At 34.1% G+C, this 24483-nt stretch overlaps 1 protein-coding gene across 1 annotated transcript; it reads left to right on the top strand.

Annotated features, from left to right (window-relative positions):
- The first annotated feature begins 21257 nt into the window (after positions 1–21257).
- LOC132301639 (uncharacterized) lies at positions 21258–22808 on the top strand. The gene is made up of 3 exons (XM_059798877.1): positions 21258–21456; positions 21814–22103; positions 22179–22808. The coding sequence occupies exons 1-3, from the start codon at positions 21258–21260 to the stop codon at positions 22806–22808; spliced, it is 1119 nt and encodes a 372-aa protein (XP_059654860.1).
- The last annotated feature ends 1675 nt before the right edge of the window (positions 22809–24483 follow it).

Raw genomic sequence — 24483 nt, 5'->3', positions numbered from 1 at the left:
AGCCCCAAGAGGATGTCTAGCCACTCATGGTGATGTTGTTCCAACCCTCAAGGACTAACTCCATGGAAGAGATTTGCTCCTTGGTTGATGAAGAGTCTCCAATGGTGTCTCTAGCCTCCTCCTCCTCTAAGCTTGCTCTCCAAGAGATGATATGAAAATGATATTAGCCTCTTTTGTAAAAAGCAATCCTTATCCTTATATAGATAGGTCAAATGACACCCAAAATGAGTTGGGGTTGTGCACACAATATTCCCTAATAATTTGATAAAGGACAACTTTCAATGAGATGAAAATTTAACTTTTTCACATTAGAGGAAATTCGATTGATCGAACCTTGGACTTGGATCGATCAACTGGCTGAGATCCATTGAACATAGGCTAGATCGATCCAACTGGTTGAGCTTTTTGGGAAAAGACAAATCCGAGATATTTTGGGAGATATTTTTGGGAAAAGGGCAAAAGTGGTTAGTGGGTGGTACAATTGTGGATAGGATCAATCATTTGAATAAGGACAAAAGTGTTCGATCGACCGAAGGGTGGTGTTGGATCGATCGAACTTTTGGACTTTATGCTTTTGGGCCAAGGCTTGGATCTATCTTGAAGTGCTAAGATCGATCATTGTTCGATCGATCGAACCTTGAAGTTGGATCGATCGAACTTTGCTGCTTCCCACCTTTGGCTTCATTTGCTTTCTTCTTTCTCCACTTTGCTCCTTTCTTTGTTTAATCCCAGAATTGCTTCAATTAAGCTCTTATTTGGCTAAGTTAGCTTATTTTTGGGATAAGTGCCTGAAAATGGAAATAATACGAAATCAATCTAAAACGGTAAAGTAAGATATATAAAGGTGCTAGAATGCCTAAGCTTAAGGGGTTTAAATACGCACTTTTCAGCGCTCATCAGTGATCTTAATTGCTAGTAGTATAGCGAATGATACAAGTAGAGTTAGTGTTGATCAATCTACATATATCTAAATTTCTTATTATCTCTAAAAGAGATATATAAGAAGTACTTTTCAGGAGTTTGGGAATCGGATGGAGTTCTTATCAGAACGAAATACATAATTTTATATCACGTTCAAGAGAGCATGTGGATTATGCTATGACGTTCTATTTGTTTTATAAAGCCACGTTAGACAGGTTACATTTTCGTGTGTGAGGAGGATTAGGGTTAAGCCCTTGGTATTTGCTTAGGAAAACATATGTCGCTTTTAAGCAATGTTTAAAGGATAAGTTTCGAGGTTGGAGGATTACCTACGAAACTATAAAAGGAAATTATGTAAAACAATTTTTTCAAATTGATTTCTGAGGAGATTTTTCCCTAAAAAGAACGATGTCTTAAGTAGGAGTATATTTTGTAATATTGTGTATGTCATACGTGTTTTATTTTCGTTAATTATTCGGGATTTGGTATGTGGTTTAGTTGGGGACATAAGTATATGATCAGTTAACTACTGTTTTTCATAACATGGAGTAATAGCGCTATTTACGCTTAGATTGTGAGCATGTGGTCATAAGATTTGGTAAATGTATATAATTCTAGCCAATCTATTGGACCTAGTTAAACCATCATTATGAGTCAAATAATCTGGTACGATTAGTTTGATATTTTTACGCTAGGTCTGGGTACGTATCTTATTACAATGCCATGATAATGGTGGTTGTTAATGTTTCGGTATTCGTGAGGTTGTGGTAAATAAAGACCACTGTAACACCACAATGGGTTATCAGAGGTGCCAGATTTACTAAACATCCTCTTAGAAATTCTAGGAGTTGTTACTAAGTCAGAATGAGGATTTAGTACTGGTTTAGGTATATATGGGAATGACGCCGAATGAGGATCGTAGACTATACGAACTTTCATCAGTCTATTCTTAAACAGGAATTTATTCATGAGAACGTGTCATTAGGGTGAGTTACCGGTGTTGCACATGGAGGAGGAAACTAAGTCTTAATCACTTGCGTAAATAATATGAAATTTTTTTAGGGCATAATTCGCAACAATTAGTTGTTGCTAGGAAATTGATGACTTATTTGGAGGATGGAAAGGTTTCATATTCATTTAATGTTACATAATAAGTCTGATTGACACTTACTTTCGTTAAAGAAACAGGGTGTGTCAAAGACAGGAGGATGAGACTGATCACCTATATATAAAGAAGAGGTGCACGGTGTGTATGGAAAGGTCGTGGTTGTTGACTTTTGTTGAGTGAAAATGATAGTTAACTTTTGATAAATGGAAGTACTGATTGACTTTCAATATCAGTAAGGTTATCATGGATTAGTAGCGGATAGATTTAGTTGCAGAATTAGCTTTTGAAGATGCTCCACTTTAAACACTGGGTGTAGACGAAAGCTGGTGGTACCGGACTAACGGTACTTTCTGCAGACAAATTAGAAAGAGGATGCAAGGACTGAGGTTCGCAACTCTTAGTTCTCTATTTCATATAGGTAAAGATATGATGCATCACGCTATGAAGCAGATGTTTAGAGCACATGTAGGAGGAGGGACATAGTGATTTTGTCTCCAAGTCTACTATTTATTAGATAGTCGAGATGGACCATCAGAGATCACTAGATCCTTACAGCTATTTCTTATACTAAAATGGAAATGACAGAGCATTTTCCACGAATTTAGTTGAGGGATTGCTGATGTTACATAAGGATCAGGATTCTAGTTGGGATATTAGTTTGACTGATAAATTATGTCAGCTTAATTATTGTCTATTTTGAACTGGTATGACATCAGTTCATACGAATGGAACGGATCACAAGACGGCATTGATGGATAGAAGTGGTGATTCACACTTTGTATCAAGTTCTGTCTAATGGAAGCAAATTTAGAAGTGGATGCTCTCAACAACCGATATGGTATTAAATCTTTCGGTTAGTTGTTGAGTTATCAGTTGAGTTTATAGCATGTGTAATAATGACACTTGCTATTACCAAGGTAATTAAGGAGGTCAACTTAGAATTTCGGAGCTGACCTTGGAGGAGGTGTTACCTTACTCAAATAAAGCTTAAGGTACTGGCGGAGGATTAGTAGGTTTTGTAAATGATGCCTGAGTGACTGAGATGCAAAATTTGTGATTTTTTCTCGGTGCACTCAGACGGTTATAAGTTACATCAAGACATCAAATGTCAGTTTGGGTGAACAAGAATGGGTAGGGACATATACAAAATTATCTCTAAAAGTAATGCCTGTTAGAAAGGTGAAAAATTGATAATTGGATATCATTGGAGATTTTTACCACTTCATATCAAAGTGGGAGTCGGACTAATCAAGAGTGAATAGTCGGTAGGAATTATCAACATTGAATTGGAATTTTAATTCCATGTGGGTAAAGAGTGCTGGATTGAGCAAGTTCACTTATGGACATTAATTGGGGTAATGTTCATTTTAGAGCTTCATATCAGTTCTACATTGCACTGATAGTGGTGTTATAACATGTGGATATCCATTATAGTGGATGAAAAATGCTATTTAGAAGGAGTTCTCTGAAGATTTTGGAGCCGCAACTTTGCTTCATATCTCTAGATGGAGGACTTGATCGAGAAATTAACTTAGATTGTGGAGGATATGCTTAAGGCATATATCTTAGGTTTTCGTGGACAATTTGAAAGCATTTATTTCACTTTTCAGGATCTTGTTGCGATGATGTTGGCACAAAGAATTTGGTGTGACAATTTTTTTTAGGTTCTGTATATTACATGTGCAAACCTCTAATTTGTTGGTTTGAAATGGAAGTAAGGGGGATACAATTAGACCTTGACTTCATTTATAGACACGTCGAAGAGAAATACTCTCTTTTGTAGTGGGCTGTGCGCGGTTGGGAGGCGGCGGTAGGTTTTGGAAGTAGTGGAACTCATATAATAGAGTTTTCTATTAGGACGTAGTTGTTCGTGTTGTTTTCCATATAAGAAGCAAGGCGCTTTTTAGAGGAAGGTCAGTTTTACTTATTAAATTGACTTTTTGAGGATTTTGTTTATCAATTGAGGCAGTAGCCTATAGATTTGCATTACCAAATCATTAACGCTGAGTGCATAAGAGTTTTGTGCATATATGCTATGAAACTTGGAGGATTATATATCATTACCCTTGACTAAATATCGGGTAAGATTGAGTTGTTGATAGATACAATTTACATATGGTAAGGTTTTTTTTTGGGTTTCTTAAAAAATAGGAATCATAAATTTTTATTGGATGCTTTGGAATTCAGTGGAGCCCATACACAGAGGTAGAGTCCATGTGAAATGGAAATGAATTTAAAAGAAATATAATTCAGAATTTCGTGAATTCCGAGGATAGAATTCCTTTTGTTGGGGGGGAAGAATGTAATACCCCTATTTTTCAAAAGGATATAAAGGAAATTTATTTATTTATTTTATTACATTTTATTTAATTATGTGATTATGTACTTACGTGGCTAGGTGTTTACGTGGCTACATGATTATATGCTTATTGTCTTAATTGCTTATGTGATTTATTTGAATTAATTAGGTGCTTGTGTAGTTAATTAATTGGGTGTTTTAATTGTAGTTATTTATTTGGATTAAATCATTTAATTATTTTGTGTTGTATTTTATTTTAAAGGAGTTGAATATAAATAGTAGTAATAGACCAACTCAATGGGTCACATGGACTACTTGGATAGGAGTTGGTTGGGTACGAATGTTTACCCATGGATGGATGTACATATATATATGGGTATATATGTATATAAAGATTTTATATTCATTAGTATTATAAATAGTTAATAGTAATTTAACTATAATCAGATATATATTATATATATAGTTAGAAGGTTATATAGTATATATATATATATATATATGTATATATGCTTATTCACGTGAGTTTTATAACAGACTTATATATATATATATATATAATTATTTTTATTTTCCTTTTTCCTGATTTTTTCCTTAAGGCAAACTTAGGGTTTGATTTGGATTACGGTTATATTGGATTACTATTTATATAATAGTATAGGTCTGTGGGAGGCCAGGTTTTCATATACGTGATATATTTTATACTTAGAGGCAGAGAGATACATAGAGGAAAACGTGAGGGGAAAGAAGGAGGCTTTGGCCAAGGGTTCAAGGCCAAACCCTATGAGGAAGAAGGAGAGCATGTTCGTGGGGTTAGGACTGAGCAACAAAAGGTTCGACAGCAACCAAGGTCGCCAGAATCAGAGGAAGAACACAGAGAAGGAAATTTGGGATTTTCAATCTGAAATCCTAAGGCAAGTTCTTCTCTTACTCTCTTCCTTTGATTTGTATTTCTATACATGCCTAAGATATTCCAGGAGACTTAAACAATTAAACTGAAGTATTATGCATGCTTAATTGAACTAAAACAAAGGATTGTATGTTTTTAGTTTCATATTCTTGTTTTGAATGATTCTGGAATTTTTGATGCATAATTGATGTTTAAGTTTAATCTTTACATGTCAAAACATCTAAAATAATTTAGTATGGATGTATGAGACTTAGGTTGAAGCTTAAAGGCTTCAACTATGGAGTTTTAGGGTTTACAGAGGCTGAACAGACGAAAAAGACGACTTCAACACCAACTCAGCCAACTAAGTTGGGAACTCAGCCGACTAAGTTGGGAACTCAGCCTGCTAAGTTAAGAACTCAGCCTGCTCAATTGGAAACTCAGCCTGCTCAGTTGGAAACTCAGCCTACTCAGTTGGGAACTCAGCCTGCCTAGTTGGACCACGACCTGGATGTTGGTTTTAATTGCCTAAAATTATTTTTAAACCTATTTTAATTAATTTAAATGGGTTAAATGGACTTTGGAAGGTTCTAGAATGCATAATACACTTCATATGCTTAAGGAATTAGACAATACTGATTTATAAATAATTTTTATAAATTATTTAATGGATGATTAGTTATTTAATTGTTTTAACAATTGAATTAAATGTTTAAAGGACTTTATTCATGATTAGGAGTTTATATTATTTATCTGAAATGTAGGTTAATTACGTGGAATGTAAGTTAACTACATGCTATTTAAATTGTTGTATTTGCTTAAATAAATACAAATGGTTATGTGTATGATTTATATCATGCTAGGTATGGATTAATTGGTGTACTAATTTATATTTACATCATTTATTATGGATGGATGGATTGTATGCACCGGTATGGGACGGTGGCATAATAGGGACGGATTAGTTTTAAAATACTATATCGTACCTATACGGAATAAGTGAATGGGTTATAAAGATAGAATCCTACTTATATTTAGTCTGTGCAGTTGAACAAGCTGAACGACTAACTGGATTTCCTCTGGATGTTTAGTCTGTGCAGTTGAACAAGCTGAACGACTAACTGGATTTTCTCTGGATGTTTAGTCTATGCAGTTGAACAAGCTGAACGACTAACTGTATTTCTTATGGATGGATAGGATAGGATTTTAAATATATATTTATGGTACCGTGACATAAGCTTGAGTCTCAGTGTCAACGATTAGGGAGCGTATATGCAGTTGGATGCGTAGCTGGCTATGATGGTAGAGGTATACCCTGTTAGGCTTAGGTACTCATGCCCACTCAGGTGCATTTTGCATGTTACCTTCTATTCAGGTTGAGACCCCTTTGTAGTCTAGTGAGAGTACCTTAGTGTGGATATATCTATGTACGGACTATATAGCCATTATTGAGTTGATTAGGATGTATACGTGTATCGGATCTCTGCTTGGACTGTAGTAGAGTAGAACTTGTTTGTGTGCTTGACCCACCATTATTTTTCAGGTGTTCGTTAGGAGTAGAGGTTGTTCGTGGTGAGCAGGGATCAGTCTACTTCATTCTTCCGCTTCCATTTAGAAGATTTGTTTATGTTTCTGTTTTCAGATGTAGACATTATTTCAGTTACTTATTTAGTTTGGATTTCTAGGGGTCCACATTGTATGGATTCCCGAGTTGTATATTTTTGGAGGATTAGTTGTATCAGAAGGATTTATTAATCAATGAAAATTTATTCTGAGGATTAATTATTGGATTATTATTTTAGTTTCCCTTCAGCATTTTATTTTTAATTTTTTTTTATCATATTTGTACTCTATGTTCATTTATTACCGAATTATTTTTGATATCCTCGGGTATTCGGACGTGGGCCTGGCCAACCCGCATTCGAAAATCCGGGGGTATCACAGATTGTGAGCTTAAAGGAAGGATTAATGGTTTAATTTGATGTATTGTGCTATTCACTAGGTTGCTTAGACAATATATGCTTAATTGGTGATCCATACTTGTTGAAACAATCAATCACACACTCTTAAATTGCAACACATGTACATTGAATATCTAGAATGGTGATGTTTAGTGGTGACCTCTAGACCCCAAGACCTCACTCTCTTGTTTTCTCTAAATTTCATTTAAATTGTTTATTTTACATTGAACTTGTTTAGTTTAATTCGTAGTCTAATCAACTAAACACACCACTCTTTGATCACTCGACCTACTAACCTGATACATTGTTTCCATTACAAGTACGCCTAAAAATCCCTTGAGACGATCCCTACTCACCCTAGCTATCTTTTTAGTTAGAGGAAGTAGTGGCATTTATAAATTTAGAACTTGGCCACACTCTTTTGCACAAATTTGGTTGTACCCCACGACAGGCCACCAATTGGTTGCACTGAAGTTATCATATCACACTCAGTAGTCTCTCTCTTTTTACATCTCTTAGCTTGCTTAATTTCTATACATGTTTTCATACATTCAGGACAATGTATCATTTAAGTTTGGGGGTGTTAAGAGTTAGCTATTCACAAGTAGATTGTCATTATTGAATAAGGTTGAATTGTTTATAGTTGAATTGATTTGTAAAAAAAATAAATAAATAAATAATAAAAATAAAAATAATAAAATTGTATGTTTAGGCAAATGATTTTTGGCGTTGTTGGAACTAAGTTTGGGGGGAATTTATGTGATTAATACAGCTTGTATGCTTATATAGGATATCAAGGAATGATTGAAAGTTATCAGCATGTTTGTTCAAATGAAAAAAGGTCCATTGCATGATTTAAATGTTTTATTTTGGAGTCTTTTATCTCTAAGTGACTTCACAATGCACATTGAGCACACCGAAAATTGCATTCCATTCCTTGTGGTTTTACTTAATTGACTCCCTGAATTGGTAGGTCGGATGAATGAAATAATCCTTGGTATTAAAAAAAAAAAAAAATGAATAACACTGCATTCTTTCAACATATCAACTGATTAAAAAGGAAGACAAGGAAAGAATGTAAGATGTATGATTAGTTTGAGTTCGCAGCCTAGCCATTCCGAGTCATTACACCCTAGGAGTGTCTGTACACTTAACACCCTAAGACCATCTGGTTTGGGAGTCGTTGGCTCAACGCTTGTTACGTGGGGTGGTTAGAGAGCTTAAGGAACTTGGACATTGCACATGGTCATACATAAATAAAAAAATAAAATAAAAAAAACACAAAATGTGTTCAAATAAATGTATGCCTTGGATTATGATTTCAAAAGATAGATTAAGGATGGGAAAATGTTGAATGGGCCATAAAAGGGTTAAAAGTGCATTTTAAAATAAAATGAAATTTCGGTTCACTTCTAAGGAACTTAAGATGAAATTCTATTATAAATGAGATGTTGAAGATCATATATGTGGACTAGTTTGTTGATGCATGAGGGCTGGGAATTGAATATTATTTTAAGATGTCACTGTATGCATACTTGTTGTAGTCTTCTTGATAGAGTCTTTCCCCAAAGTCATATATTTAATGTACACTAGAATGAGCCTTGTTGTTTAGTGTTTGTGGGTATCATTTCTGGTAAACCCTCACGAGACTTCGCTCGTCCTCTAGGGATACCTAGGGGTTTAAAAGGCTTGTTGCATATGCTAAATGTAATCGTCACTTCCACGAAAAAGGAGAAGTCTGTGTTTCAATTTTGTTTTGCTAAAGGACTAGTAAAATGTAAGTTTGGAGGTCAGATAAGCGTCAAATATTGCATATTTAAGCGCCCTTAGTTGTATTAGTTAAGCCCATTATTTGCTCTATTCATATATATTAACTCCATTTTTATGTTTTTGTGTTTTTGCAAGTCTAATTGCGAAAAAGGAATAAAAATAAGGTTTTAAAGGGTTTTGAAGTACAAGTCATTTCGAGCTTACATTTCAAGTAATCATCAAAAGGAAATGACATGAAGAGGCGAAAGATGCAACCGGAGCTAAAGAAATGATTCTATGCCAGAGTAGCAAGCCTGGCTTCCGAATGCAAGAACTGGCGTCCGGACGCCACCTTCCATAGAGCTTGCATCCGGACGCATGCTATGGCATCCGAACGCCACATCATCAGGGGCTTGCATCCGGATGCCGGTTCTCGCATCCGAACGTGAAACCACGGGCCCCCATGTTATTTTAATCCGATTTTGTCTATCTTAAGTGGGGGATTTGAATTTTAAACGTGGGATTTTGTATTTTGAACTCACGGGAGGATAAAGAGGGGGAAAGGCTAAAGGAGTCTATGTCTTATTTTTGTTTTGAAAAGAAATACAGAGAGAAGGGAGGATTTTTAGGGTTCTTGGAGGCTAAGCTTGCAACAATGGTGAGAGAGGGAATTCTATTCTCTTCTTCAATCCTGGAGGTTGTAGCCATATTCATAAGAGGCTAAATCCCTTTTCTAGGGAGTTGATGTAACCTAGACCAAGTAAACATGGTTTGATTTGTATTTCAATTTGGGGTTTTTTATTGTATATATTTAGTTTTATAAATTAGAAGTATTTTCATTAACTTGATGTTCTTTACATTGAATTGATGCATGTGTTTATTATATGAATATATATATTTGTGTTGATTTGTTATCTTGTCTTAAAAATCATATTGATACAAGTATTACACTTGATTTCCTATAGTGACAATGGGAAAGAATTTATGGAATGGTTATATTAGCATGAAGTTGAGCATTTATATAGGTTATACCTAAGAAAAATGGACCATGCTACACCCTTAGATTAATGTAGTTAGGTAGATGGTCCATACAAACTAAAAATAATCTATGATATTTAATTGATTTCATGTGCTGCAACATACTATTGAAGGACCTTGATAGGCCATGCCTAGGGAAGATCGTTCATATCACAATCTAGTTTAGGTGGATGAACCATGCTAACCAAAGATGGGTTATTACTTAGTCCTGAATGTATAATCTTCTTGACAATGTTGTGGTAGTTTTATGCTCCTACACATCATTTTATATATATAATTGTCAATCCCCAAGTTGAGTGCAAGTTCTACATGTTTATGAGGTTGAGGTGAAGTCAATTCCCTAGCCTTTTCTTTATAAATTCAATCCATCTTATTCACATTATTTACTGTTTTCTGAAAGTTAAATTCGTAGGTTAAATGACAAACCAATCGATTTATCATTTCTTTTATCAAATAGAGAAAGTAGTTTTATAATTCTGTTTACCATAAACTAGCAATCCTTGTGGTTCGACAACCCCGTACTCTAGCATTAATCTGCAATGATGAATGTGTTATTGTTATAAGTGGTATTTTTAAGTGGTACACATTTGTGCGCATCATGTTTTACAAAATTTATTTTAGTCTATTATGTCAAATTTTTTTATATATATTCAATTTTTATTTGCAATTATGCATGATACTGTCTTGAGAAAGGAAGGTTGTAGCTGTCTCCCTTAATTGGGCTTCTACTAGTTCTCTTAAATAGTTGTCCACCATTGGAATTCCCTGGTAGTGCTGCCAGCATGCATGGAAAATATAATCCTTCCAGAGGCATCATCGTCTGAAAAGGAAGAATATGCTATCCCTGCTTAAGCCTGAAAAGTCACTCCTAAAAGGTCCATAGGCGCTTTATTACAAGCCAGTTGTTTCTTAAAATGGAATCTCCCAGCTGTTACTTGCTTCTTCGAGGTCTCTACGTCAATTTTCAACCTAGTGCTGCAATGGTCTTTTAACTGATAATATTGTTAAGTTTTTTACAATAAAGTTTTTAAAACTTCTTTAATCATAAAATGTTTGAATGGATATGAAAAGTTAATGGTGAAAAGTCTTTTGAGAAAAAATATATCTTTTCTTGAATAGGCATGTAGTAGCCTATAAATAGTAAGAGTATTCCAACAAATATACGAGATCTTATTCCTCTTGTTTCTTTTTCTAAAAACTCACTCCTTCATTCTTCAACCAAATATTATATATATATATATATATATACATCTAAGTTTATGGCAACGTGACACTACAAGACTTGGTGATTGTCACTCTGTGAACGTGCACATGGAGGACATTGGAGTTGTATCTTGGAGCCTTTCATAGTCATCACAACCTGCACGTAGGGAGGCTGTAAAGTCTTTAGGACAGCACAGTATTGCGTGCCTTTCCATTAAACAGGCCAGAAGTTTCTTACTCTCTACTACTTTAATGTGTTTGTTATTATTTTACTCGCTTATTATTTTAGTATAATGTTTTATTTATACTATATATATTGTGATATGATTATACTGTAATTTGAATATATAAGTGTTTCAGTTCAAGTGAATTTTAATAAGATTATGTGAATGGAAGATTGTATTAAAATATCCAAAAGCCCGAACAATTTAAAGCCTTTATTAGTCTTTAAAGTGTTTATATATTATTGCATGATTATTCTGTCCTATTTTGTTTTATACAAAATTGTTGTTTGTGTTTTTGAATCTCTGCCCTGTTTATTTATTTGAATAGCCATTTGGAGACACTATTTATTTTGAAGTAAATTACTTTTAAAGTAATTGTGAATTTTGTGTCTCTAATTTTGTGGAAAAATTAATTAGAGTTGGAGGCCGAATCTAATCAATCTATCGGTTAAATACCAAAAAATAGATAATCTATTTGTACATGAAAAATAAAGGTCAGATAATAACTAGAATAAAATAATATATATATTTATATATTGATTTCGTGTATATATGCACACAACACTCTGAGAGTTGTTTACTCATGTTGAAATTGTCCTTTACTAAATTTTTATATTCGTGAAACTGATTCTTCTTTAATATATTAAGAATTTAAGACTTCTTACCTGAATATATTAAGACTTATTAGTTAAAATCCTTGATTGAGTATTACAGTACAAAACCAAGTAACAATAAGTGGATTGAAATCCAGTAAAACCTACATATATACCCTTCCACATAAGAAGTACATACTCATTCAATTTCTTCTTCATATAAGATGACGCCCTTCCCGGAGTACTCTGAAACTAAATTTCAATTGAAGAGGTATGTCGTTTAGAAGAAAGTCGTTAAAATTGTTATCATTGTAAATATTAATAATAATAATAATAATAATAAAATGATAGGATAATGTATTGCATTCATGCAATGATAATCTGAGTGATAATATAAGTATATTTCATGTGTATTGAATCTTTTTTCAGTCATTGCCTATTATGCCTCATATAGAATTGAATTAATACATTGATATATGTTACTGTTAATTGTTCCTTGTTTGAGCATTTGTTTGATATGTTGTATTGAGTAAGGTACGAGTAAAAAAAAGAAAAAAAAGCCTTCAGAGCCATTATATTGTCAACACTATAATGTCACGTTGTTGTTGTTTATTTTTATTTTTTATTTTTCTATTTTACAAAAGAGTTGTATAAAGTGTCCTATTAAATAAAATTATTGTCTTTTAGAAAAGTTGTATAAGGATATAATCTGGAGACAGTTTACTTCTAAATTTTTAACGTCCTTATATGAAAGAGTGAAAAGTCACGTCTCTTTGCACAGACGTATAACCTGATACTCTTTCTTAAATCTAGAAGAATATTAGAGAAAGTTTGGTTTGATATATCTATTGGATCTCTATATAGTTATTTAATTTGATTAAAATTAAAATTGTTTTTATTATGAATAATTACAACGTTATTGAAAGACTGACTCTGAGCAGCGTTGGGACTTGGGAGACACATAGTATAAATTATTTTTAAGATCGTTTTTATATTCTGGTATCTACCTCCCTGATAATTTTGTTAACGGTTAGTTGAAAAATAATGAAACGTCGTGTCTTAAAAAATACAATAAGCAAATTGTATAAATTGATATTAATTCAGGAAGTTTATTACCATTGTTAAAGTTAAAATTTTATTGATTAATTTTTCTTTTAAAAAAAATAATAAATAAAATAAAATTATATACTGTCTCACATATAAATAGAATTACATTTGAATGAAAATCAGTCTTTATCTTTTTAGTCCAATAGTAGATGAAAATGTAAATTTGTAGTCTAGTGTTAGTTTATGTACGCGTGACATTGACTTTTCTAAATAGTTCAATTTTTTTGTATAGACTTGAATACAGAGAAAGGCTATGCTTCTTCTGAAATCTTAAACATATCTTGTAATGATTTTACAGTGGTCATAGTTACATAATGTCAATTTGAGGTTAATTTAGTTATAACATGAATGACAGCGAGACTATTAATGATGTTAGCAACTTGACAGTATTTAATCATACTTCCTTCATACATATATGAAAAGGTAGACATATATGTATATATATAAAAATACATATATATAATAAAAAAATGATATTTGTTATCTGTATTATAACTGTGAAATGTGGGGGTAAGTCCAGTGGGAATTGTACATAATTCCATTTGAGAATGCATTTATGTGACACAACTTAGAGACATTATTTCAATGCCTTATTTTATGTGGTAGAAGTGATGGAGGTGTCACTTGAAGAATTCAGAATTATTTATGGTATACATCGGCATATAAATATACAATTACACTTCTTTATATTATTTCAAAAGAAAATTCTATGTTTGAGTTAACCCCTATTTTGTTTTAAGCCTTTAAGACAGGTTAAGTCAACGGCTATTGATACAAGTTGAAAGTTTGCATGCATTTCAAAGATTAATTAAAATAGAAAGACCAAGTGTCTTTTCCCTCTAAGAGCGTAGTCCTAGAATTATCTTGAGAAAGAAAATTATAATGAGACCGGGGATGTCTTATTTTTCTAGGAGTGTAGTCCTAGAAGTGTCGAGGGGGATGGGCCTAAGCCCCAAGGGAGTCACCTTCGGAAGTAACCCGTCCTTTGTGATTGGAGATCCCATGAATTAGGTTCAACGGGTAGAAATAATCCGCACTGCGTGACTTATTTATAGCACTATCTTTTAGGAGGTTTCTCATGAAGATCCACTCCTACCCATCCCTGTGGCACTAGTGCTGTTTAATGTGATGTTAGGAAGGGTTTTGCCCTGAATGAGCCCGAGGCAAGCAAACTCTTGCAAGGTATAGGTCACATGTATCTTTGGAGGACTCACCTAAGTGAGAGATGTCGTGAGGCCGCAACTATGAGAATTGGGTTGTTCTCTAGTAACTCTCATGAGAATCAAGATACCAGCGCATGGCCATTAATAACGCTATACCACTAACCAAGTCTTAAGTCAATATTATATGTGTTACATGTTGAAGTCTGATTAAAGGGGCCGAGTTCAAAACCTAGTCTCTCAGGTTCCTCAGATAGAGATAGTAACACTAAGTGCAAGTTCAAGTCGGAAAGATTCTTGCACCTATTGCATAGTATTCAGTTGCCCAATTATTTTATTTCTTATATACTTATATTTACATTTAAATCTCCAAGTGATTTTTCTTAAAAGTTTTAAAAACTTGTGGGGGATTGTTAAGTTTTTTACAATAAAGTTTTTAAAACTTCTTTAATCATAAAATGTTTGAATGGATATGAAAAGTTAATGGTGAAAAGTCTTTTCAGAAAAGACAAGTCTTTTCGTGAATAGGCATGTAGTAGCCTAGTAAGAGTATTCCAACAAATATGCGAGATCTTATTTCTCTTGTTTCTTTTTCTAAAAACTCATTCCTTCATTCTTCAACCAAATATTATATTATATTATATATATATATATATATATATATATATATATATATATATATCTGAGTTTATGGGCAACGTGACACTACAAGACTTGGTGATCGTCACTTTGTGAACGTGCGCATGGAGGACATTGGAGTTGTATCTTTGAGCCTTTCATAGTCATCACAACCTGCACGTAGGGAGGCTGTAAAGGCTTTAGGACAACGCAGTATTGCGTGCCTTTCCATTAAACAGGTCAGAAGTTTCTTACTCTCTACTACTTTAATGTGTGTTTGTTATTATTTTACTGCCTATTATTTTAGTATATTGTTTTATTTATACTATATATATTGTGATATGATTATACTGTAATATGAATATATAAGTGTTTTAGTCCAAGTGAATTTTAATAAGATTATATGAATGGAAGATTGTATAAAATATCCAAAATCCCGAACAAATATTGCTCAAATCTCACATTTGAAGAGGTCAAGTGGCAGTCTCATGCCCATAAAAGAATTTCTCTTAAAAGTCTTAAACGAGGATATACTCATATAGAGCACGAACATCAAATTCTCTATGATAAGATGTTTTGTTGTCCTCTTTTATATAGGTATTTTTACTTGTTTCCTTTCTTTGGGTCCGTGTTTTGTGCTAGTGAATTTCAGCATGGTATCGGATCAATTCATGGATAAATGAATCTTTTTCAAAGTTATTAGTAAAGATTATCATCATAGATTCATATAGCTGATGTAAATAGTCGGGATAAAGTTCTATTTAGTATTTTTGTAAATTTATATAATAGATAACAATGTCCATTAATTCCCTACACCCACGCTAATATGATCAAACAGATGCCCTGGCAGAGAGATGGGTTTGTTTTAAGAAAACATTATGTTACATAGTTACACCTTCATCAATTTTTGGTTCTTTATTAAAACAGCTGTGTTAGGTGCTGAATGTTATACATTTTAGCACCTTTACTTGCATGTTTTATTCTCTTAGTAGTAGTTTACTTGTGATTTTATATTGTTTTATTATTTTTATTTATTTCAGGGCTTTAATTATAATATCAGTCAAAACAAGTGATTTCAAGCTTTAAAAGATGACATTCCGTGGGACCGAACAATGTTGAAGATCCAAGTCCAATTACACTTAGAAAAGAGTCCAAAAGAAGCCACAAGGTGATGAGAATGGAAAAAAGAAGAAAAGGAAGAATCCATCTCTAACTAGGAAACTTTCTCCAAAGTTGATAACTTGAAACCGTTTTGGTAATCTGCCTTTATGTCTCTCCTCGAGTATCAAAATAGCTAAATTACCACTTATGTTGATAGGAAATTCGAAGTTTTATAACTTTTTATTTCACAAGAATTTCATAAAACAGCTGTTTACCTTGTTAAAATTGGGCTAGAAGTCTGTACAAATTTTGGAGTCCTTATTTGGCAGAATTTACATATATGTCTTTTATGTGAAAAATGGAACTTTAGAGCCGATTACTCTTATTTAAAGGGAGTTCTCTACGTCATTAGAGCATATCATATACAGAGGAGATTGAGGTTGAGATCAGAAGAGAAGCATTAAGAAGAAAGAAGGGATCAATCCATGGCGGTGAAGACGTCTTCCTCAACCATGAAGAATTCTATTCCAAAGATGCTCGGCTAAACGCTTTGCTAGGGTTGTGATGTAGCCCTAGCTTAGCACCACTGGTTTGATTATATTTATTTATTAGAGAACATTTATTATCATGCATGATTGTGTATTCTATAGATTTTTTAATTGACTTTTCAATAAAAATCGGATTTAAAGTTTTAATTCAATTACAAATATTTTTCTCTATTGTCTTTGATATTGGAATTTTGTGATTGAACACAACTCATTCACTTCTTGTAGTTGTGAATGAGATGATTATACAATGGTTTTTCTCTGAATATAATGTTAGAGATTTGATGGATTATGCCTAGAAAAGATAGACCATACTACACCCTAGAGTAAAGTAGTTAGGTAGATACTTTATGCGAATCGAAGATAGTCCATACTTAACTTTAAATTATATTATCTTCTAGCTGAATTAATATGTGTTTATAGCCATAATTAATTTTTCTTTGCATGTTATATGTTATATTTCCAATAAATTGATGCAATTGACTTGTGGTGCGACGTTAGTGGTGAAGTCATTCCCCTAGTCCTTGCTCTCTATTTTCTACATCATATTTATTTAATCATTGTTCTTATTTTATTTTCCCACTTAGTTAATTTAGAATAAATCATCAAAATCTGATTATCCTACTTTCAAGTTAATTTAGAATTTAAGAAATCTATTGACAAACTTATTTTACACAAGTCCCTTGGGTACGACACCCTTACAAGTAAGCCCTATCTGCAAAGATTCGTACACTTGCGAGTGATACATATAAATCTCACAACAAGTTTTTGGCGCCGTTACCGGGGACTTGTTTTAGTTCTTGACAGCTTATATTAAATTTTACAATTAATTTCAATTAGGATCTTAGTAAGGATTTTATTTTATTTTATTTTTATTTTTATTATGCTGACTATTTCAAGTGACTATTTCAAACACTTGAAGAAGGATTTTGGAGACCTTGAAAAGGAAAAGATGGCGGATAATTTGGAGAACAACAGGGCTGTTGTAGGAGCAGTTCGCCGTTTAATAGATCACTATGAACCAGGTACATATAACTCTTTATCTGCAGTTCGGTATCCTAAAGTAAGGGCCTATCACTACGAAATTAAGGCTAGTACTCTTCAATTACTGCCTTCTTTTTACGGCCTATCAAAAGAGGATCCATACCGACACTTGGATGACTTTGCACAGGTGTGCAGAACAATAAAAATCCAGAGTTTTGATGATGATGTGCTCAAGCTATACTTTTCTCCTTTTCATTGAAGGACAAGGCGAATGACTGGTTTAATTCCTTTCCAACAAACTCCATCACTACATTGGCAAAGTTGAGACAGAAATTTTTGAACAAGTACTTCCCCATGGTGAGAACTACTCAATATCAAGATGCCATTACTAGTTTTGCTCAAGGGCCTGACGAGCCTTTTCATGAGGCTTGGGATAGATTCAGAGACCTCCTTTGAAAGTGTCCTCATCACGACATGCCAAAATGGCAGCTTGTCAACTTCTTTCATAAGGGGCTCAATAAGGCACAAAGGTATATGGTGGATGCATCATGTTGTGGAAATTTTATGTTAAAAAGTGAAAAGGAGGCATGACAGCTCTTCAAAAATATATTTGATAATTCTACACAACATGTCTTACCTCCAGTAGTAAGGCCTCCTACCATATTAAGGAAAGCAGAAAGTATGAATGAAGCAGGAGTAAATCAATGGCTAGTGAGCCAGATGGAGTGTGATACCCCCGGATTTCCGGATGCGGGTTGGCCAGGCCCACGCCCGACTACCCGAGGATATCAAACAAATTAGCAATAATCGAACACAGAATATAATTAAGATAAACATGAGTAAATAAAATTCGCTGGAGAGAAACTAAACGAAAATCCTTTATTGAAAACTTCAGAATAAATCTTATAAATAAGAACTAGTTTGTTACATCCAACTTCTCCAATTATAATACAACTCGGGAATCCATCTAGTGGACCCCTAATCAAAAGCCAATACTGGAAAGCGAACAACTAAAAAGAAGTCCACTGCTAAACCATGAAGAACCTCGGACATCGTCGGTAGAATGAGTAGTCGTCTCTGCTCAGCACGAACAAGCTCTAAGACCTGAAACCGTCCGTTACCTGAAAAATAATGGTGGGTCAGGCCCACGAACAAGTTCTATCCTAAGTACAATCCAAACAGAGTCCCGATACGCTGATACATCCTAGACGTCCCAATCATATCTATATAGTCCGTAATAGATAAATATATATCCACACTACAGGACTCTCACTAACTATGCTGAGGGTCTCAACCTGAATAGAAGGTAACATACAATACGCACCTGAGTGGGCATGACTACCTAAGCCTAACAGGGTATACCTCAACCAACATAGCTAGCTACGCATCCTACTGCATATACGCACCCTAACCGTCGACTATGAGACTCAAGCTCAAATCGCGGTACCATAATTTATATATATAAATTCCCATCCAAACCAATGTAGTGCCGCTCAACTGATTCATTGCCATGACACGACATAAAATTAGGATTTAAATGTTTTAATTAAATCCCTACTCCAATTATATATATAAGTTCCTTCCAAATACAATGTTGTGCCGGTCAATAGTTCATTGGTCAAGACACAACATATAATCAGGATTTAAACGTTTTAGTTAAAACCCTATCCATCCTAACGCAGAAATATAAACAACCATCCAGTATGTCGTTCAACTGTTTTAGTTGACAGGACATGAAACCATGTAGGATTTAACTGTTTTAGTTAATCCATTCCGTATGTATGAATGAGTTGGAATTAGTGTTTTAATCTAATCCGTCCCTCCGTATGTCACCATCCCATACCGGTACATACCATGCATATGATCCGTAAATGATGCATCATTATAAGCAGTACATCAAATAAAGTCCACATTATCCATATAGTTGACAAACACAGAATTTAAACAAGTCATCAACTAAATATCCAGAATCCATCCATGTAATTAAATAAGACAAAGTTTACTAATTTGTCAAGTTAAAATCCAAAATCCGTCCATGTAATTAACGAGACAAAGTTTAATGTTTCATCAAGTTGAAATACAGAATTCATCCATGTCATTGATACTTTAATTTATCTAACTTAAAGTTCAACTAACCCCTAATACAGTCTAGCAGTTGACAACATTATCAATAGTAAAGTGTCAATTTATAAATTTGAGAAGGAAAAAAAATATAACTCAGGAAATCAACAGCTCTAACCAATAATTAAATAAACAGAAGAACATTTCAACAATTAAAATAACAAACTCCATTTAATTAATGAAACCTATTTTACTAGCTCCTCAATTAAGATCCAACCTATGCGCAAATAAGGTCTAACAATTACATGACCCTATTACACATCTAAAATAGATTTTAAATCATAAATTAGTCATTTACATTGCTACATCAACTTAAGCAATTAAATTATCTCCATTCGTTAATAGTATACAACTTGTTCTTAATCTTCTATACTGTTCAAGATCCTTAGCATAAAGTTCAAATTATGCATCCTAATGGTTTTAATACATCATGACTTAATGTTTATAACTTTGATAACATCCACAACAAATTCTGGAACCCCATTTGTCCCAACAGTACGCAAAAACCCCTAGAAACACACTGAAACAAGAGAGCCTGCTCTCAAAATTGGAGAGCAGGCTCACAAAAACCATGGAGCCGCCTCCTAGAAAGGTAGAGCCGGCTCTATCTCTCCTAGAGCCGGCTCTACAATGGGGGGGAGCTGGCTCTTTGCCTTCCAGAGCCAGCTCTCCCTCTCTGCGAGCCTTCTCTCTTTCATTATTGCTCCGTCTGACTACCAGCTTCGTTTCCGACCATTCTTGACCCTCTGTTCACCTTAATACTGAACCTAAGAGTCCTATTTATACCCTAACTCATTCCCATGACTTGATCACAAAATTTCAGATCAATTACAATGTTTAAATCCTTAACCGATTAAACATGCTTCCATTCCAAACTGGAAACCAGAGATACAAGAATCATAACCGAATAATATCACACATATAAACATCTGATTTAGCATATAACAGGCATGTATAATTTAATTAATGAACAATTAAAACCCTAGAGACAGTCTAAGGATGCATAGAACACAGGCAACGGGAGAGAGAAATGAAAGAACTTGCCTTTACAGTTCTGGATTCAAAACTCTGTTGCCTTCGTTCTAAGTTTTTCCAGCGATCCAACTCACTGTTAAATCTCCTATTGCTCCATCTTCCCTTCTCCTACGTCTGTCCTTCAAGCCACGGCCAAACCCTCACCAAAGTGGCTCTATTTGTTTCTCACAACCTCTCTCTGTTCCTCTCTGTTTTCTCTCTCTCAACTGTACGTGTATAGGGTTCTAAACCCTTTTGAGAGTATAACAGAATATATATATATAAGCACCAAGGAACCCTAAATCCTAACCTCCGATGGAAAACCTAATTAACCCTACAATTTAAAACACTAATAATATAAACCTAATTAACTCATTCAATTAAAATAACAAATAGTTTAAACAATTAAAAAAAAAACGAATATAATTCAAATAAAGAAAATAAAACTACAATTAAGCAATTAATTAAAACAAACCATTTAAATAAAACAATTAATTAAAACAAACCACTAATCAAATTAAAATCTGACACCTAAGCACATATCCATAAAAATCAAATTAAAATTTCACATAAAATAAAATTTAAATTCCAATCGTATCCTTTTGAAAACTAGGGGTATTACATGGAGGCATTGACCAAAAGAGTTGAACAATTGATGACTTCACAGTTAAATTTTACTCCTCATTCGACTAATGCTCAAGGCTTTGAAGTGTGTTGTTTCTGTTCCAGCCCATCTCACCATGTGTCCATTTGTCCAAATGTAGCTCAATATTCAGAAATTCCACAAAAGCAAGTTAATGCTACCTATGGAAGGCCCGGAGGTAATATATTTTCCAACACTTATAATCCGGCTTGGAAAAACCACCCTAACTTATCATAGAGAAGTCCAGCCACAGAGCCATTAGCTCCTCCACCTTAAGTACCTCAGGTGCAAGGCAACTTTCAATCTCAAGTTCAGACTTCAAATCTTCAAAGGTTCACTCCTATGAATGCCTTCAGTCAACCTCAACAATTCTTATTAATGCTCGAGGCAATGATGGCAAAGCAGTTATAGCCAACTAATCAACTTGTGCAGTCTCATTCTCAATCTCAATCCCTTGCCAAGTTAGAGACTTAAGTTAGCCAACTAGCGCAAGTCTTGAATAGAAGAGAAGATGGCAAGCTTCCTAGTCAACCAGTGGCTAATCCAAGAGGTGTGCATATAATTGATGACATTACTGGCCAAGAGGTTCACCATGAACAAGTGCAAGGAACTACTGCTCTAAGAAGTGGTAAGAGAGTTGAAAACAAGGTGGAAGAAGAAGAAGCAAAGAATGATGAAAATTGGAAGAAAAGAGTTGAAGAAAAGAAGGAGCGTAATAAAGAAGCACAAGAAACACCTCCAACTACTAGGCCATCTCCTGAGTCAATGCATGCAATTGTGCCATTCCCTCGAAAACTACAAGCAACATCAAAGATGGGGGAGCAAGCAAGCAAACTTCAGGATATAATGGAGATATTTAAGTAGGTGAAGATTAATCTCCCGTTGCTTGATGCAATTCAGCAAATTCCAGCTTACGCCAAATTTTTGAAAGATATATGTACTCAGAAGAGGCGTTTAAATAGTCAAACTCCCAAGAAGGTACTACTAACTGAGCAAACGAGTTCCATAATCCAGCACTGCAATGCTCCAAAATTCAAGGATCCAGGTGCTCCAACAATTTTATGTACAATAGGGAACCATCAAGTGGATCGAGCTCTTCTAGATTTGGGTGCAAGTATAAACCTTCTTCCTTATTCGGTTTACTTGCAACTTAGATTGGGAGAATTGAAGTCTACCTCAATTATTATCCAATTGGCAGATAGGTCAACTAAGCAACCTCATGGGATCATCGAAGAAGTGATCATCAAAGTAGATAAATTCTACTTCCCGATGGATTTTATTGTGCTAGATACTAAGCCAGTTCCAGAGCCAAGGAGGCACATTCCAGTAATCTTTGGTCGTTCTTTCCTTGCAAAAGCAAATGCAAGCATAAATTATAGGACTGGCATCATGGACTTATCTTTTGGCAATATGAAGGTTCGCTTAAATATTTTCAATGCCATTCAATTCCCTTCAGACAATAGTGATTGCTTTCTTGTCTATGCCATCGACGAATGTGTTGAAGAGGTGGCTCCATTTGCCTTAACATAAGATCCGCTGGAAGCATGCCTATCTTACTTTGATGCAGAGTCATTTAATGTGGAGAAAAGCATTGAAGAGGTGAATGACATACTTGATGTAGTCAGTATGCACAACATTCCACCATAGAAGATTCCTATTGAGCCATTTCCACCATGGTATGATGCTATTATGAATTGGAAGGTGTCAAGAAAGAAGATAGTTCGGTCGGATCGGAAGGATTGGTACAATGAAGATTCCGTGCCTACGAAAGGAGTTGAATCCGTCACTTTGACGGATCTCATCTACTCCACCTAAGCATCCAGGTACCTCGTTGCCTACCAACGTTAAATGTAGGAATTGTAGATAGGATTTTTTTTTTTCATTTATGTATTTTTTTTCTCTCTTTAATTTCATCTTTTGTTTTAGTAGATTAAGAAGATTTAATGTGTTTCGTAGGATTTTTTAGTTACTTGTGTAGGATACAATGATGGACATGATGCACGCGCTTATGATTTATAACGGGCTTAATCCTGATGCTCCACCTCTTCCATTTTCGCTATCCTATCAGGTGTTTTCATTCTTTGTTTTTATTTTTATTTTTTTATTTTTTTGTTGTTATTTTTCTTGCTTTTGATTTTTACCCAGTGAGAACACTGTCCAATTCAAGTTTGGGGGCATGGAGTCTACTCTAGTTGCTTTTTTGAAAAATAATAATAATAATAAATACATAAATAAAATTTCTTTGGCATATTGACTTTAATTCAAGTATTTGAGCATTGTTGGGGGGATTAAGACACTTAACTAATTTTTAAAATTCTTTTTTGAGATCATTTTGAATCCCTACTATTTGTGATTTATCTTATGTGGGTCCCATTATCTAGTATGATAGGAGTTCTGGTATTTGCCAATCCCTGATGGATTTCACATGCACGCTAGAATTTTATCTATGGGTATTTATATTTTTGGTTGAATTCTGATAACTATGGATGGATATGAATTGGTGAACTTTGAAGGTTACTATGGCATATATAAAGTTTAAAAAAATTAAATATCTAAACCCTTTCATGGAGTAATTGGGCCTCATGTCTCATAAGCATAAAGTGTTCGCATGAAGAAGTAGGGGGTAAGGAAAAAAGAAAATTGAAATAAATTGATTTGGTTTGTCTAGGTTTGTAGCCTAGTTAACTTGAGCAATTAAGTCCTTAGGGGTGTCTTTACACCTAATGCCCTAAGATTGTCTAGTATGGGAGTCATTGGCTGAAAGCTTGCTACATGAGTCTTCTAGAAAGCTTAATAGATAGGACATTGCACAACCAATCAATACAATGTGTGTGAAAAGAAAAAAAATAATATATTTTGCCATAGAAAGATAACTTGAGAAGGGATCTGAGGAATTGAAATTATAGAAGTTGGATTCAATTGAAAAGACATTACTACATAGGTGATTTGCTAGTTCACAAATTTCACAACATTGGGGATTGATTTTTGTTATTATTCTTGTTATATAAAGTGTGTGGGAAACATTGAGATGAAGTATGAAAATAGGGACTAAGGAGTATTGTCAGTTTATAAATTTTTAAAGTACTTTTGTGTAGTCTTCCCCTTGATAATTATGATGATATAAGAATAAGTCGATTGTCGGAGGATTGAATTATTTTGTATGTTTGTGGGTATCATCTCTGGAAACCTTCATGAGATTTCACTG

The sequence above is a fragment of the Cornus florida genome, unplaced genomic scaffold (assembly GCF_030987335.1).
Source record: "Cornus florida cultivar Cherokee Brave unplaced genomic scaffold, ASM3098733v1 CherokeeBrave_3.0.0_Hap2_Chr03, whole genome shotgun sequence".
In the NCBI taxonomy this organism is placed as follows: Eukaryota; Viridiplantae; Streptophyta; class Magnoliopsida; order Cornales; family Cornaceae; genus Cornus; species Cornus florida.
This window is presented reverse-complemented; position numbering and strand designations above follow the sequence as displayed.

Coding starts and splice junctions, on each gene's coding strand:
- LOC132301639 (XM_059798877.1), top strand. CDS start 21,258: ATGGAGGCATTGACCAAAAGAGTTGAACAATTGATGACTTCACAGTTA. Junction 21,457..21,813: donor TACCTATGGAAGGCCCGGAG/GTAATATATTTT, acceptor CTAGTCAACCAG/TGGCTAATCCAAGAGGTGTG. Junction 22,104..22,178: donor CATCAAAGATGGGGGAGCAA/GCAAGCAAACTT, acceptor GATGCAATTCAG/CAAATTCCAGCTTACGCCAA.